The sequence below is a fragment of the Scyliorhinus torazame genome, chromosome 9, assembly GCF_047496885.1.
Source record: "Scyliorhinus torazame isolate Kashiwa2021f chromosome 9, sScyTor2.1, whole genome shotgun sequence".
Taxonomy (NCBI): domain Eukaryota; kingdom Metazoa; phylum Chordata; class Chondrichthyes; order Carcharhiniformes; family Scyliorhinidae; genus Scyliorhinus; species Scyliorhinus torazame.
Genome location: NC_092715.1, coordinates 142,324,440 through 142,341,996, shown reverse-complemented (window position 1 = coordinate 142,341,996; position 17,557 = coordinate 142,324,440). Strand labels below are relative to the sequence as shown.

General features: G+C 52.4%; 1 protein-coding gene across 1 annotated transcript in view; it reads right to left on the bottom strand.

The window, feature by feature from the left end:
• Positions 1-210: 210 nt before the first annotated feature.
• LOC140430124 (transmembrane channel-like protein 2-B) overlaps positions 211-17,557 on the bottom strand; it is a 187,363-nt gene continuing 170,016 nt past the window's right edge. Inside the window, exons 18-20 of the mRNA XM_072517637.1 lie at positions 15,970-16,048; positions 11,935-12,046; positions 211-815 (exon numbers count right to left, since the gene is read on the bottom strand). Coding sequence (XP_072373738.1) covers positions 598-815; positions 11,935-12,046; positions 15,970-16,048 — 409 coding nt within the window. The 3' untranslated portion in view covers positions 211-597. The remainder of the gene's footprint in view (positions 816-11,934; positions 12,047-15,969; positions 16,049-17,557) is intronic.

The following is a 17,557-nucleotide window of genomic DNA, read 5'->3' as shown; positions in this document are numbered from 1 at the left end:
ATCATATTCACATTAACATAATATTAAATTGTGATTTTACTTCTGAAGTAGGTATTCCAAATATTCCTTGGCATATTGCCACAGATTTTAACAGGCTTTATTTTTCAGTGACACAATAAATAAATAGGCATAGCAACTATACAATTACTGTTGGCATGATTTATGATGCACCTGCATTAAATCACTAATAAATAAATATAAGATCCAAAATTCCAATAAATCCTTTGTGCTTTAATTTAACATTCTTAATGACCATCAATTTAGAACCAACTTCAACGTCTCAGATTTCTAACGTGCTGTTAATTTGTTTCCATCAGTCAACTCAATTTTACATTCAGTTTATTTCAAAACCAGTACCTAAATGATTCATAATGATTTCAAACAGGATAAGAAACCTCCATGCTTAAGAAAAAAGTATTTATCAAACTTAAGACTATTAAAGGGGAGCTTTGCTTATAGAACATGATAAATCCATTGATGAGTTTGGTAAAAAGTTGTCCAGAATGATGTCTATCTTTGATCAGAAATTCTTAACAACAATTCCATACTGACAGCACAAAATAGATTTGAAAAATGGTGATATTTTTTGCTTAAAGCTCAACGTTTTGGTTGACCAGGAGGAGGTCTCCGTGGACCTTGACCTGGGGTTCCAGATCTTTGTTTTCCCGGCAGGTGTGATGCTTGTCTAGGGTTTGGTGGTTTTGTTACTACCATTTTCAGAGGGGGTGGTGCCAGCGTCATTTCTTTTCCGTATTTTCCGTTTGCTTTTGTCACTCCATTGGTGATGGCAGGTTGTTTCTCAATCACTACTTTATCTATGTTTTGCCCATTCAACATAAAGAAAAAAGAAAAATGGTTTATCTCAAATGCCATTCCCTGAATTAATTATTGGACACATGAAGTGAAAGAAAATTGTGAAAACATGGTAGCTAAAATAGATTTTTAATCAATAACTGCGCTCATTTATTCATAATTTTGCTGAATATTCATAGAAACATATAAACATAGAAAATAGGTGCAGGATTAGACCATTCGGCCTGTTGAGCCTGCACCACCATTCAAAATGATCTTTCTGATCATGCAAATTCAGTATCCCACTCCCGCTTTCTCTCCATACCCCTTTGATCCCTTTCGCAGTAAGGCCCACGTCCAGCTCCCTCTTGAATATATCCAATGAACCGGCCCCAACAACTTCCTGTGGTAGAGAATTTCACAAGTTCACAACTTTCTGAGAGAAGAAGTTCTTCCTCATCTCAGTCCTGAACGCCTTACCCCTTATTCTTAGGCTGTGACCCCTAGTTCTGGGCATCCCCAACATCGGGAACATTCTTCCTGCATCTAACCTGTTCAGTCCCATCAGGATTTTATATGTTGCTAAACCCATAGCTGATAAAATTGATAGACTTTGCATTTAATTGAATCAACCATTATTTTCTTGTATGCTATATGTGTCCAGCAATCTTTTGAGTTAGCATCCCACACTGTACCCACCTCCATTCAGGTAATCAGCAACGGGCAGCATATTCATACTTATATCTCCAACAAGCTCTAATTGAGCTGTTTATCTAGTTTAATTTGCCCCAATCGGGAAGCAGGTGGGATCACTGTTCTGCATTTCCCCCTACGGGTCACCGGGTGAATATTGCTGGTGGTGTGACTGGTTCTCAACCTGACGTGTCAATATTTATGGACCCCACATCCTCTGTTCCCAACCTCAGTGAGATCTGAAAATTCAACTTATCATCTTGGAGTAGCTATCACTGTTGATTGAGGATTCCGTAGTTAACCCATCTTCAAAGTTTCCAATTCTGCTTAAATTAAATGTTAAAATTAAATTATTAGACCTATACTGATTGTCATCAAATAGCTATTTCCGTGTAAAAGCAAAATACTGCAGATGCTGAGGATCTGAAATAAAAACAGAAAGTGCTGAAAAAACTCAGCAGGTCTAGTAGCATTTGTGCAGAGAGAAAAGCAGAGTTAATGTTTTGAGTCTGACATGACTTCTTCAGAATAAAAAGCTATGCCTATGCAATGTGTTTTGCAAAATTAAGCAAAGTGCAATATAATGTATTGACATTTATTGACAGCACGGTCAATGGATGGACTGAAGTTCCCAGCCTCATTATGTTCTTCATTGGCAGGCTTAGCCGATTGCCTGCTACTGTGTTCTTTGTTTTGTTTGTAATTAATGGTATTAAAAAAGTTACATCATTGGTAGAATACCAGCTCCAGTATGTGAATAAGCAGATCCTCTGAGGTTGGCATCTACTAGAAGTAGAGTTGTCCATGTTAAGGAACAGATACGTTTCTGCTTTTGACACTTCCAGTCAAGCTCTTTTAGGTCGCATATAGAGAACCTGCAAATGTGTATACATTGCTACAGGAGTTCCTCATTGTAACATCCTAGGCCCAACCATCTTCAGAAACTTCATCAAAGACCTTCCCTCTATCTCAAGGTCAAAAATAGGGATGCTTGCTGATAATTTGTAACTCCTCAGACAATGAAGCAGTCAATATCTGCCCTAAGCAGGATCTGAATAACATTCAGCCAGTAAGTGGCAATACATGTCACACAAGTGCCAGAGAATGATCACCTCCATCAAGAGGTGATCATTTCTGAATCCTGTATCATCAACATCCTGGAGGCTATCATTGACCAGAAACTGAACTGGACCAGCCACATAAATACAGTGGCTACAAGAGCAGGTCAAAGGCTGAGATTTCTGTTCCAAGTAATTTCCCAATGCCTGTCCACCATCTACAAAGCACAAGTCAGGAACTCAAAAGAGAAGGGAAGAGCTGAGAGCATTGTGCTTAAAATAGATCAGACATAGTTGAGGGTCCTGTCAAAGATGATGGAGGAAATCCTCGGTTGAGGAAAAAAGATAAATTGAAAGTGCTGGTATGGAAGGTTGCGGCATCTGAACAGGTATGTCATAATTGGAGAAACTCGGAGAACGGAATGGAGTCCATACAGGAAGCAATGTTTGTGGAAAAGTAGTCAAGGTAGCTGTTGGAGTCCATGACTTATGGTGAATATCAGTTGATATCCTTTCCTCAGAAATGGAGACAGAAGTCAAGGAAGGGACAGCATGAATAGGAAATGGACCATGAAGAAAATTGGAAACAAAGGCAATTAAAATTTCCAGTTCAGATAGACAGCAGGAAGCAGCACAAATCCAGTCAGACAAATCATTACAGATATTCTGAGTTATTAAAATAGGATAGGAAACATAGGAATGTAGAACTTAGAAGCTACAGTAGGCCACTCATCCCTACAAGCCTGTGCCACCATTCAATATAATGTTGGCTGATCTGGTTGTGGTCTCAACTCCACTTTGCTGTCTGCCCCTCATAACCCTTCCCTTGAATGTAGAGAAGATGGAATGAACGATTAAGGCAGTGGAGATCAGAAATGTTTATAAATGGAAAATTGTACATTTGAATTGTGTGGGTTGATTACAATAATAAAGCTAATTGTGATAATGCGTAGTTTTATGACTAATGCATCAATTTTAATATCAGTATCAGAGGCTATGTGCTGCAAACCTAAAGAAATGATATCCCAGAGATTTAAACTTCTACATTGTGCTTTCATTCCACCGTAACTCAAATACTGAGTCAATTCATTATTAAGAGGCAGCCCAATGATCCAATGCCTGCTGTAAGCAGATGTAAGTGCCACTGAACATATCAAGAATCTATTTGGTGGAATTCCCATGGAAATCTAGATGCACCTGAAGACATAATCCCAAACAGTTGCTGGATAGAAATGGAACAGGCAAAGGAAACTTTCTCTGAATCCTCAATTGGGTTGGAATCTATATGGACTTTGAGAATATGGCAAAAATCCTGTTGATTTGGAATCTGGGGCGTCATTCTCCGACCCCCCGCCGGGTCGGAGAATGGCCGTTGGCCGCCGTGAATCCCGCCCCCGCCCCCGCCGAAGTCTCCGAAGGGAGATAAGTCGGCGGGGCGTTAATGTCGCCGCTACCGCGGAGAATGTCACGGGTCTGCGCAAGGCAGCCGATTTTCGGCCTGCCGATATTCTCCCTTCCGGATGGGCCGAAGTCCCGTCGACGTGATGACCGTTCACGTCGACGTGAATCAAACCTCCTTTTCATCGGCGTGACCCGGTGCTCCAGGCTCACGCCGACCAGCGAGGAGGTGAGTGACGGCCTGGGGGGTTGGCTCTGGGCAGGAAATGGCGTGGCCGCAGACTGATTGCGTGAGGAGAGGTGTGTCTCGGCTTGTGTGTGTGTGTGTGTGCGGCGGGGGGGGGGGGGGGGGGGGGAGGGGGGGGTGGTTAGAGTAGGTTGGGCTCCGGGGGAGTGCCGGGAGGGAGTCCGTGCCGGGGTGGAGGTTGGGGGGGGGGTCCGTGCCGGGGTGGAGGTTGGGGAGGGGGTCCGTGCCGGGGTGGAGGTTGGGGGGTGGGGTCCGTGCCGGGGTGGAGGTTGGGGAGGGGGTCCGTGCCGGGGTGGAGGTTGGGGAGGGGGGGTCCGTGCCGGGATGGAGGTTGGGGAGGGGGTCCGTGCCGGGATGGAGGTTGGGGGTTGGGGGGGGGTCCGTGCTGGGGTGGAGGTTGGGGAGGGGGGGTCCGTGCCGGGATGGAGGTTGGGGAGGGGGTCCGTGCCGGGATGGAGGTTGGGGGTTGGGGGGGGGTCCGTGCTGGGGTGGAGGTTGGGGAGGGGGTCCGTGCCGGGGTGGAGGTTGGGGAGGGGGTCCGTGCCGGGGTGGAGGTTGGGGGGTGGGGTCCGTGCCGGGGTGGAGGTTGGGGAGGGGGTCCGTGCCGGGGTGGAGGTTGGGAGGGGGGGTCCGTGCCGGGATGGAGGTTGGGGAGGGGGTCCGTGCCGGGATGGAGGTTGGGGGTTGGGGGGGGGTCCGTGCTGGGGTGGAGGTTGGGAGGGGGGGTCCGTGCCGGGATGGAGGTTGGGGAGGGGGTCCGTGCCGGGATGGAGGTTGGGGGTTGGGGGGGGGGTCCGTGCAGGGTGGAGGTTGGGGAGGGGGTCCGTGCCGGGGTGGAGGTTGGGGGTTGGGGAGGGGGTCCATGCCGGGGTGGAGGTTGGGGGGGGGGGTCCGTGCCAGGGTGGAGGTTGGCGAGGGGGTCCGTGCCGGGATGGAGGTTGGGGGTTGGGGGGGGTCCGTGCTGGGGTGGAGGTTGGGGAGGGGGTCCGTGCTGGGGTGGAGGTTGGGGGTTGGGGAGGGGGTCCGTGCCGGGGTGGAGGTTGGGGGGGGGGGTCCGTGCCGGGGTGGAGGTTGGGGGGGGGGGGTCCGTGCCGGGATGGAGGTTGGGGGTTGGGGGGGGGGTCCGTGCTGGGGTGGAGGTTGGGGAGGGGGTCCGTGCCGGGGTGGAGGTTGGGGAGGGGGTCCGTGCCGGGGTGGAGGTTGGGGGGGGGGTCCGTGCCGGGGTGGAGGTTGGGGAGGGGGTCCGTGCCGGGGTGGAGGTTGGGGAGGGGGGGTCCGTGCCGGGATGGAGGTTGGGGGTTGGGGGGGGGTCCGTGCTGGGGTGGAGGTTGGGGAGGGGGTCCGTGCCGGGGTGGAGGTTGGGGGTTGGGGAGGTGGTCCGTGCTGGGGTGGAGGTTGGGGAGGGGGTCCGTGCCGGGGTGGAGGTTGGGGGTTGGGGAGGGGGTCCGTGCCGGGGTGGAGGTTGGGGGGGGGGTCCGTGCCGGGGTGGAGGTTGGGGGTTGGGGGGGGGGTCCGTGCTGGGGTGGGTGATGGGAGGGCAAATGAGTTGGTCCACCTGGCCAGGTGCCAGCCTCCAACAGTTGGACCCATGCGGTCCATGCCACCTGGCTGGGGGGAGGAGGGGATATGGGCAATGATGACATGTCGTCGTTCCCCTCCCCCCCACCAGGCCGTCATGTTTTCAGACCATCCAGCGATGTTGGCCGCCGTGGTGGCAGCCGCTCATGTCTATGTTGCCCTGGATGAGGAGGAGGAGGAGGAGGAGGAGCGTGCCAGAGAGGCGGCGCAGGCTGCCGCAGAGGGGCAGGCGGCAGCCGCCCAGGCTGGAGGGACACCTGACCGACAGGACGAGGAGGGGGAGGAGGACGTCGCGGCCCCACGGCAACGGAGGCACCCGAGGGCGCCCCGTGTGTACCGGCCCCGGCAGTCATACCAGGACCTCACGGACCGGGAATGCAGGAGGAGACTCCGGATGAGCCGGGAAACCGTGGCACACATCTGCCACCTGCTGGCACACCTGTCACCGCGTGGCACTGGCGGGGGACACCCTCTCCCCGTGTCCGTCAAGGTTACGGTGGCCCTGAACTTTTATGCAACGGGGTCATTCCAGGCACCGAGTGGGGACCTGTCCGGCATATCGCAGACATCGGTGCATCGGTGCATCCGGGCAGTGACAGATGCCCTTTATGCCATGGCGCACCGCTACATCCGCTTCCCCGTGGACCGGGCCAGCCAAGATGCCCGGGACGTGGGCTTCTCTGCCGTTGCCAGGTTCCCCATGGTCCAGGGCGCGATCGATGGGATGCACGTCGCCGTGCGGCCACCTGCAGAGAACAGGGCCGTGTTCACTAATAGGAAGGGGACCTATTCAATGAACGTACAGGTGGTCTGCGACCACCGCATGATGATCCTGCACGTCTGCGCCCGTCACCCAGGCAGTGTACACGACTCATTCGTGTTGTCGCGGTCATCCATCCCCGGCATGTACGAGGGACGCCATCCCCGGCTGAGGGGCTGGTTGCTGGGCGACAGGGGCTACCCATTGCGATCGTGGCTGATGACGCCTATACGGAGGCCACGCAATGAGGCGGAGAACCGCTACAATGATGCCCATGTAGCGACAAGGGGAGTGATCGAGAGGTGCTTTGGCGTGCTGAAGATGCGTTTCAGGTGCCTGGACCTCTCTGGGGGCGCCCTCCAGCATCGGTCAGATAGGGTCGGCCGCATCATTGTGGTGTGCTGCGTCCTGCACAACATAGCCCAGCAGAGGGGTGATGTGCCGCAGGCAGAGGAGGGCGGAGTGGAGGAGCAGCAGGAAGAGGCCCAGTCCTCCCCAGATGAGGGGGATGGGGGCAATGGTCAGGGCAGACGGGGTAGACACAGACGGGTGGCTGTCCACCGTTACCGGCTGGCCCAGCGGGCACGGGACAGACTGATAGACGCCCGCTTCACTGACTAGATGGGCGTGGGAATCGGGTAGTATGGCCACAGACCGCACACCATGACAACAGCTGACCACCCACACCCCCCACCCATCCACCCACCCAGCACCCTCACCCCCCTCCCCAACCCCACACACCCCACCCGCATGCACACCACCCCCCCACCCCCAATTGCCGATCCACCGGCGGCACAACGGGCCGGGCTCACCCAGTTGCGGGTGGACGCGTGTCTATCGCAGGCCATGGAGAATGATGAAAACCCGCCTCCGATGAGCTCCTGGCTCTACATCGTTGGACTATGTCTGACCCATGGCCACAGTACCACCATTCACCCGGACCATCCCTGCATGCGGCTGTGACACTGCAGCGCACGGTCCCGTCCTCTGCCCGGGGGATGTTGATGGCGGCCCAGGGGGAAGGGGGCAGACTCACCTGGGGCTGAGGTAAGACCACCCCTCACACACACACTTGCGCTCAACGTACATGACACCCCCGCACACTTTGGACAGAGCACAAAGGCAGCTTTGGTAGGTGTAACATTGACTTTAATAACCAAAGGAGTTCATGCACGTGCCCTAGCGCCTAAAACTCATCTGTGCCCTGCACCCGTGCCAACTTACTCAGTGTCTAATTGTTTGGCCTTACGGGCCCTTTGACTACGTCTACGTGGTTCCCCAGACGGTACAGCAGAACTGGAGGTGGACTCCTGTGATTCCTGCCCTCTGACACTGGATCCCTTTGGCGGCCGTTTCCTGGGGCGTCCTGGCCTAGATGGGCCAGGCTGCGGCCCGGGCGACTGGGATGGCGAGCTGCCAGCCTGTCCTGCCCGTTGCCCACCCGATGCACCTGGGACGGAAGGGGGGGAGTCCGAGGTGTCGCGGTGTACCGGGACCTCCCCTACAGAGGAAGCCGGAACGGACCACACCACCTCCTCCTCCCTCGGGGTGCCCGATGGCCCCCAGGCCTCTACATGGGTGGGGGATGCGAACGGACTGGCCATCCGACGCGCCCCCGACATCTGGCGCTGCCAGTCCTGGAGGCCCGTGCTGGTATCGACAGGGGTCTGCAGGTTTGCAGCCATGGAGCCCAGGGGGTTGTCGAACCCTGTCTGCGACAGTGCGACGCCAGCTCGCACATGGCCACTGGCGCCGATGCCCTCAGCGATGGCCTGCTGAGACTGGGCCATCGCCTGCAGAGACTGGGCCATGGCCTGCAGAGACTGGGCTATGGCCTGCTGAGACTGGGCCATGGCCTGCTGATACTGGGCCATGGCCTGCTGAGACTGGGCTATGGCGTGCTGAGACTGGGCTATGGCGTTGAGCGCCTCTGCCATCTGGCGCTGGCACTGGCTCATGGCCTCCTGTGAGAGGGCAGCCATTTCCTGGGCCACAGACGCCGCCTGCACGGAAGGCCCCAGGCCTCGCAAACCGTTCCCCATGTCTGACACCGTCGCACCCATTGCCTCCACCGCGGACGCCACCCGTGCGGTGTCATCCTGGGTGGCACGCATGACCGGGACCACTCCCAGCTCCTGGACGCGGGTGGACTCCTCCACCTGCGATCGCAGCCGCCGCAAGCCACCCGTCACCCTATTCGCTCGTCTCCATGTCAGTGGTTGCATCGGATCTATGTGTGGGTGTGGTAACTGCAGGAACCCGGGATCCATCTGGGCGGCAGATGTTCGCTTGGCCTGGGCTGCCCTCCGACCGCCCGGTCCCTCTGCTGCTCCTACCTCCACCTGCTGTACCGGGACGGCTGTGTTGTGCGCACCAGTGAGTGTACCAGACGCCTCATCACTAAAGTGCCCAACCGTGGTGAGTGTTTCTGCGATGGTGGAGGGTGTTGGTGACAGCAGTGGCGTTGTGTCGTGCTCTTCGTCCCACTCTGAGTCCATGGCACTTTGGGGTGGGGGTTCGTCTCCACCCATCCACTCTGAGTCACTGTCCGGTATTTCGTCTTCCCGGGTAGGGGTGTCCTGGGTAGTGCTGTCCCGGGTAGTGCTGTCCCGGGTAGTGCTGTCCCGGGTAGTGCTGTCCCGGGTAGGGGTGTCCTGGGTAGTGGTGTCCCGGGTAGGGGTGTCCTGGGTAGTGGTGTCCCGGGTAGGGGTGTCCTGGATAGTGGTGTCCTGGGTAGTGGTGTCCTGGCTCGGATGTGACGGGGGCCTGTGGCTGCCCCCCTCATCGCTGGGTGGTCGCTCCCGCACGTGACGGGGGTGTCGTCTCCCTGTTGCTCCAGGTCTCTCCGTCTCCCGTGGTGTGCGAGGGGCATCCTGCGGGCGTCGCATGCTGGAGGGTCCGGGTCTCTCCGTCTCCCGTGGTCTCCGAGGGGCATCCTGCGGGCGTCGCATGCTGGAGGGTCCGGGTCTCTCCGTCTCCCGTGGTCTCCGAGGGGCATCCTGCGGGCGTCGCATGCTGGAGGGTTCGGGTCTCTCCGTCTCCCGTGGTCTCCGAGGGGCATCCTGCGGGCGTCGCATGCTGGAGGGTGCGGGTCTCTCCGTCTCCTGTGGTCTCCGAGGGGCATCCTGCGGGCGTCGCATGCTGGAGGGTGCGGGTCTCTCCGTCTCCTGTGGTCTCCGAGGGGCATCCTGCGGGCGGTCTGCATCTGCGGGGATGGGTGCCTGGACGTTTGGTCCTGCGATACACAATGAAGCATGCATGGTTAGACATCAGGCAGTGATCAGGTGATACGGGGGAGGGGGATATAGGGGAGGGGGGATATGGGGACGGGCTGTTGGTGGCTCACTTGCTCGTGGGGCCCCGACCTCTGCATCAGCAACCTCCCGGTCCTCAGGTCCGCCAGCCAGTTCCAGGGCCCTTTCCTCGTGTACGGTCAGTGGCCTCTCATCAGCGGGCCCTCCTCCAGTCCTCACATGCTCCCTATTGTTGTGTGCGCGCTTCTCCTGGGGAGGGGGGGAGCGGGTGGTGGCAGGGGTAAAAGGCAACAGTGTTAGGCAGGTATATGAATGCACGCCATCGGTTGCATGTGCATTGCAGAGGTTAAGGTTAGGGCTGGATTCACTTGGGGATATGGGGGATATGGGGGAGGGGGGGATATGGGGGAGGGGGGATATGGGGGATATGGGGGAGGGGGATATGGGGGATATGGGGAGGGGGGAATATTGGGGATATGGGGGAGGGGGGGGATATGGGGGATATGGGGAGGGGGGGATATGGGGGAGGGGGGTATATGGGGGATATGGGGAGGGGGGATATGGGGAGGGGGGAATATGGGGGATATGGGGGAGGGGGGATATGGGGGATATGGGGAGGGGGGAATATGGGGGATATGGGGAGGGGGGATATGGGGGAGGGGGGGATATGGGGGATATGGGGGAGGGGGATATGGGGGATATGGGGGAGGGGGATATGGGGAGGGGGGATATGGGGGATATGGGGGAGGGGGGATATGGGGGATATGGGGGAGGGGGGATATGGGGGAGGGGGGATATGGGGGATATGGGGGAGGGGGGATATGGGGGAGGGGGGGATATGGGGGATATGGGGGAGGGGGGATATGGGGGATATGGGGGAGGGGGATATGGGGGAGGGGGGGATATGGGGGAGGGGGGAATATGGGGGATATGGGGGAGGGGGGTATATGGGGGATATGGGGGAGGGGGGATATGGGGAGGGGGGATATGGGGGATATGGGGGAGGGGGGAATATGGGGGATATGGGGGAGGGGGGATATGGGGGATATGGGGGAGGGGGGATATGGGGGAGGGGGGAATATGGGGGATATGGGGGAGGGGGGATATGGGGGAGGGGGGATTTGGGGGAGGGGGGATATGGGGGATATGGGGGAGGCTCACCCTGCCTGCTCTGACGAGGTCGTTCACCTTCTTGTGGCACTGGGTGCCTGTCCGTGGTGTTAGGGCCACAGCGGTGACGGCCTCTGCCACCTCCCTCCACAGACGCCGGCTGTGGCGTGGGGCAACTCTGCGGCCGTGCCCGGGATACAGGGCGTCCCTCCTCTGCTCCACCGCATCCAGGAGCGCCTCCACATCGCGTGACTCGAACCTCGGGGCTGAGCGACGGCCAGCCATCAAGTCGGGTGTTGCGGTCGGCTGTTCCGGTCGGGTGGGGGGGAGCTGCGCGGCCTTATGAGCCGTCACGCCGTGCAGCGCGTATGACGCTGCACGGCGTGAACCACTGCGCAAGCGCGGATCCCGTTACGTCGCTGCTAGCCCATTTCGGGCCGCAGAATATCGGCCCATTTTTATGACGTGACGCAAGTGGGATTTGCGCCGTTTTTTGCGCCGATCGGCGGACTTTCCGCCGATAATGGAGAATTTCGCCCCTGCTGTTTTCCAGTTGCCACCCCTAACACCCCCCCCACCCCCGCCTGACCCCCCCCCCCCACCACCACCTCCACCACTATCAGTAGTCTTAAATATGTTCAGTTTCTTCCCCATTTGCATTGGCTATTGCAAAAGAAAGGCATTGCTCACAAATTTGCTCCTGCAAGGGGTTAATACAGCTTTTAGTTTGAATTGTTGCAATTCATTAATGCACCATTCCTGTGGAACTTTCAAAGACTGTCAGAAGTTAAAATGGAGAAGACTGTCAGAAGTTAAAATGGAGAAGCTTGTTTCTAGATGTAATACAACCAAATATTAACATATTTAAAAACTGAACAAGCTCATATTTGAATTGCAGTTTTACAAGTCAAAATTCAATTAAATTCCATTTTGCCAATATTGATGTAATTACTAAATATTGAAATGCATGTGTCTTTTCTAAATATAAATTTTAATCAAAATTTGACAATACACAGAAAAAAACAGCACATAGAATTACCTTACCTAATTCAGATTTGGTCACATTTGCATTATTTGGCAAAAGATCTTCCAAATCTTGCAACATAGGATTAACAGTGTTTTTGTTGTTCCTTCTGTTCTTTTGTTCATCACGAAGCTTTTATGAAAAAAAGGAATCACACTATATTTAGCAATGCTTCATTGCAAAATGATTAAATTTATAGAATATACACAATCCCGAGCTCGTTCAAATGCAACACAGAAATTATTCCTCTGTTTTCCATGAGTAATATTATTGTGCTGGAACGCACTTCTGAATGTGACACCATGTAGTTATTTAATAACTTTTGCCTTACAAATATCAGTTTTAACAGAAAGATATTTCAACTGACTCTAATAGACAAGTGACCTTTTGCTCAGGAACAATGCAGTGAAGTTTGAATTGTGTTTTTAAACAATGTGAACAAATCAAGTTGATTCTGAGGCTACGGTCCTGAATCCGCACAAAGGAAACTTCGATGATATGAGACGTGAGTTGGCTCTGATGGATTGGTCAACATTACTTAAAGGGATGTTGGTGGATAGGCAATGGCCAACATTCAAGGAGCCAATCGGTGAACTGCAACAATTGTTCTTTGCTGTCTGGTGCAAAAATAGAATGGGAAAGGTGGTCAAACCATGGTGTATTCGATCCAAGGAAGATACATACAAATTGGCTGGAAATAAACAGAAGACCTGAGGATTGGGAGAATTCAGAAAGGAGGACAAAGAGATTGATTAAGGAGGGGAAATAGAATATGACAGTAAGATTGCGGGGAAATAAAACTGATTATAAAAGCCTCTTTTGGAATGTTAAGAGAAAGATTGGTGAAACCAGAAACAGGGAAATTTAGAATGGGGACTAAAAATGGTTGACCAACAAAACATATACTTTGGTTCTGTCTTCACAAAAGAGGACACAAATAACGTACCATAAATGTTGGGGAACACAGGGTTTAGTGAGCGGGAGGACCTGAAGGAAGTCAGTATTTGTAGAGAAATGGTGTTGGGGAAATTGGTGCGATAGAAGGCAGATAAATCCCCGGGGCCTAATAGTCTACATCCCAGAGTACTTAAGGAAGTGGCCCTAGAAATAGTAGATGCATTGGTAGTCATCTTCCAATATTCTATGGACTCTGGGACAGTTCCTATGGATTAGGGGAGCTAATGTAACCTCACTATCTAAAAAGGGAGGTAGAGATAAAACAATGAATTAGAGACAGTCAGTCTGACGTCGGTAGTGGGAAAATTGCTAGAGACCATATAAAAGATTTAAGAGCAGAACACTTTTTGGAAAACAGTGGCAGTATTTGACAGAGCCAGCATGAATTTACAAAAGGGAAATCATGCTTGTCAAATCCATACAACCTGATGGCTGCTAGATGAGCGAGAGATAATGCCACACCCATCTGTGCTTCACAAGGGATGTGGTGGATCTTATCTGCCATGTTTTGCGGGAGTGGGAGGACATCCCCTGCCAGTGCCCCTGAATGTCACTGCCACACTCAATTCTTTTAAATGGGGATTGTTCCATGGATCCAAAGGGGACCTCTGTGCATCTCACAGGCCTCAGCATATTAATGTATCAAGCAGCTGACAGATGCTCTCTGCAGTAAGGCTCACCATTATGTGAACTTCACAATCAATGAAGCTAATCAGGTTGCTAGGATTCTGGGGTTTACAGCTATATCAAGTTTCCCTAGAGTACAGGGTCCAATTGATTGCATATGTGTGGCACTGAGATCTCCATGACAACAGCCCCTGATGTTCATCAACAGGAAAGGGTTCCACACCATCAAAATTCAACTGGTGTGCCATCATCAGAAGCACATCAGGCACCATTATGCCAGGTACCCTGGGAGTTGCCATAATTCAAACATCCAGAGTCATTTCCAGATGCCTCACATACTTGAAAGGCCTCAGCGATTACAGGGATGGCTGCTTGGAGATGAGCGGTACCCACTCAAATGATGGCTCATGACACCCATGCATCATCTTCTGAGTCACTTGGAGGAGCGATACAATGTGATGCATCGAGCAGCCCATTGGCATCCTCAAGATGCGCTTCAAAAACGTCGGCTACTCAGGTGGGTCTCCCCAGTGTTCTTCAGAGAGGGCGTCCCACATCATTGTGGAGTTTTGAGCCCTTCACAATCTGGCACTTGCCAGAGGGAGGGACATAGAGGTGGCTCTAGAGCTCCTCAGGCGGTGAAGAGCATGTTGGGAGCGAACCTGAAGAGAGAGATGAGAGTCAGCTCCCACATGAAGTTACCCTCAAAGAAGCATAATGTGGAAGTCATGCCCATGATACACGGAAAGCTCCAAGATTCCTGGAGAGTAATGTACAGGCAACAGAGCACAGCCACATTCCTTTAATTCCAACTGCCATGCCTGTGGACTTAAATGCCTTAGAAGTAGGGACATCAAGAGTAATCCCTGCATTGACCCTTGCACTTTCAAACCTCATGGTTCACTTGGCCCTGTTCATTGTAAAGGTTAGCAATGAACCGTCTGTTGGTGCACTCTGGGAAATTATATTTGCTACAACAGCGCCGATGCTGCATCAAAAGCCTTGATGCAGTGGTGGCCATCTTTTTGGGAAGGTTTTGCGAACACCGAGATGCCGGTATGGTTGGAGAGAGCATCAAAGCTGCAGGTCTTGTGCTTTGAGTTGCATAGTCTTCCTTCACCTGTTCTGACTTTTTGAACCGCACTTTGTCTGGCACTTCCCTTGACCTTCACATCATGGTGGCTCTACCAGGAGCAAAGCGCTCCCGATACCATCTCTTAAGTAATCAGTGGAGCACACAAGCCTCTCCACCACACCAAGGTGGTGATCCACTTGGGTTGATGCAGAAATCAACATCAAAACACGACATCTGACATCACAAACTCAATAGCTACTGCAGAACTAAGCTGCAAAGTACCAGTTTATGATGCTGTGACATTTTAATAGCCGACATATCCATTATCAAATAATATTTTCCCATAAGTCATTTTTAGCCATTCATGAATTCCTTCAAGATACTTCTCAGTGGCTTTAGCATGGGTCGTCCAAGTCTGCTGATGGCTGAATAAGGTCCCTTGAGATGCTTGTGAGGAGTGGCCTGCAAGAATTTTCACCCACCCTACCTCAACTGCAGATTACAGCATCTCAACTTCTGCAAGGGCAGTTTGACCTGGCTGGCTTTCTGGTATAAGAGCAGGCATTGTTTCAGAAGCTGTTCCGTGATTGACCAGTGAAAATGCTCTTAAACTCACTAGTGAATTTTATTATAGGCCCGACTGACCTATTAGAAGCAGGAGGTGGCATCACTTCAGCTGACAGCATTTACCTGGTGTCAGGAAATTAATTAGTTGCCACCTGAGCTCCTAGCTGATCAGAAGGCTGGCAGATCAACAGTATCAGCAGTGACACCAGGGGCAGTGGCCACTGTTGGAATTGTGGCTAGATGGTAAGGATGCCAGTATACCACCCTTACAGACAAATGGTCATTGGGTTCCAGGTGCAGTCAGACAGACTCTAGTAAGAGGAGAGGAAGGTTGGTGAGAGCAGGTGGTGTTGGTGCAAGGAAGACCATTGCCACCAAGGGCACCTCCATGGGTTGAATAGGAGGTCTGCTCGAGGAGGCCGCTAGGGTTCACTAGGCAGTCTCCCCACACAATGGAGGGCTGACATGCTGCTGGTAAAAATGCCAATGGTGGGAGGAAGAGGCCATTAATTGGCTACTTAAGTGGTTCAATTGGTTTCTGGGTGGGAGGGTTGCCCCAATGTTGGTAAAATTGCATGGCGGTAGGGAGATAATGGGCACTCCACCTCCCACCTTTCCGTGCCATGTTACTGGCCCCACTCCACAATTCACCTCACTCCAAACCTGTTCTTAGGGGTCTGGTAAAATCCAGTCCCACAGATGCTCACCATTTCAGGGCTTGACGTTTAAGTTCTTTTCTGTATAAATCATAAACATAGAAAAACATGCGCATGCTATTTTTACTCAGTAACTATATACGCAAGATGAGTGTTTCTCAACATGAACGTACCATTTGCATCTTCTTTTTTAGCTCCAAATTAGCAGCTTCATATGTTTTTGATGTGGCATTGAGATAGTATATGGCCAAACTGCAATTAAATAGAGTTAAAATGTCAGACATCTTAGTACTTGATAAAAATACATAATATATCCATCCAAAATTACTTCTTAATCCCCTTTCAGAGTAATAATTAACATGACAGCTGCTGCTAGGACTATAAAGCATGAATTGAATATTGATTTCAAAACTGATGTTTCCCTGCTCATATAGTCAGCTCAGCCCTATAAACCTTTTCTAGTAAAGTAAAAGAATTGCAAACGTGCAGGACAGCCTCCTGACTGATATTCCAACATCACGTCCGCAGTGACCTATGCCACTTACACCACTGAGTGTTTGGTTTTGGAGGGGGTCCCAATATGTTTGGCAGAAACTATGTCAACTAGGCAGGTGCCTATCTCAAGCACGCATCTTTCTCAGGAGGCTACAAAATGCAGCCTTGATGCCCTGGCTGAATCCTGTTCAATCTGGACTCTTTTGAAAGAGGAGAAAATTAATCACAAGTCAGAATTTTAATGCAGATCCAGGCCAGGTGGGTGGCACACATCTTTGAGCTGATGTAGATTTACCAGAGGTCTTGACAACACAGTGGTTGGACCAAAGAGATTTCCTGCTGGTTATCCCCAAGTCATGTCAGACATATGGGCCCAAATATCCCGTCCTCTGGATAATTGGAGATCCGACATACCCTGGAGGATATGCTATGGGGTCCCTCCAAGATGCAAACTCAAGACCTTTGTGGGAAATATCTGGGAAGTTTGAACTTCTTATGGGCAATTCCCCAGCTCTTTCGGCCCTTCCCAATGTCTACAACTGTGAGTTAGCATGGAAACTTGAAGACAATACTGACTTACTGTATAGTTACCTAGGAAATGTTGCAGGAACAAAAATGTGATTAAATCCCTGAGTAACTATACAACTGATTCCCTGCACACTCTAAGAGCCCCACTTGATGCCCCCCCCCCCCTCAACTAAACCTCATAACCTCCCCCAAATATCCCATCAAACCCTGAACCCCTGGCATCCTCAGACCCAACCTGACTAGTCGCCAATAAGCAACTCCCCCAGCCCAATCTGACTAGTCTCTAACCCAATTCAACTACACCAACCTCCCTCCCCACCTTCCCCACCGGCCACCCGACCCACCTAGCCATCTACCACCCTACCCACCTGACACATCTGTCATTCTATCCACTTCATACAACCCCTGCTGCTCTGTCTACCTACTCCCTTACTCATTTACCTTACCCACCCTACTCCCCCTTACCTACTTCCTTATAGGGGCTGGTTTAGCACAGGGATAAATCGCTGGCTTTGAAAGCAGACCAAGGCAGGCCACCAGCAGGGTTCAATTCCCGTACCAGCCTCCCCGAACAGGTGCCGGCGACTAGGGGCTTTTCACAGTAACTTCATTTGAAGCCTACTTGTGACAATAAGCGATTTTCATTTCATTTTTTTCATACTCTTACCTTCTCTCCATAGCTGTTTCCAAAGCAGCTTTGGGACATTTTGCCTTGTTACTTACGAAAATATGGCAGCT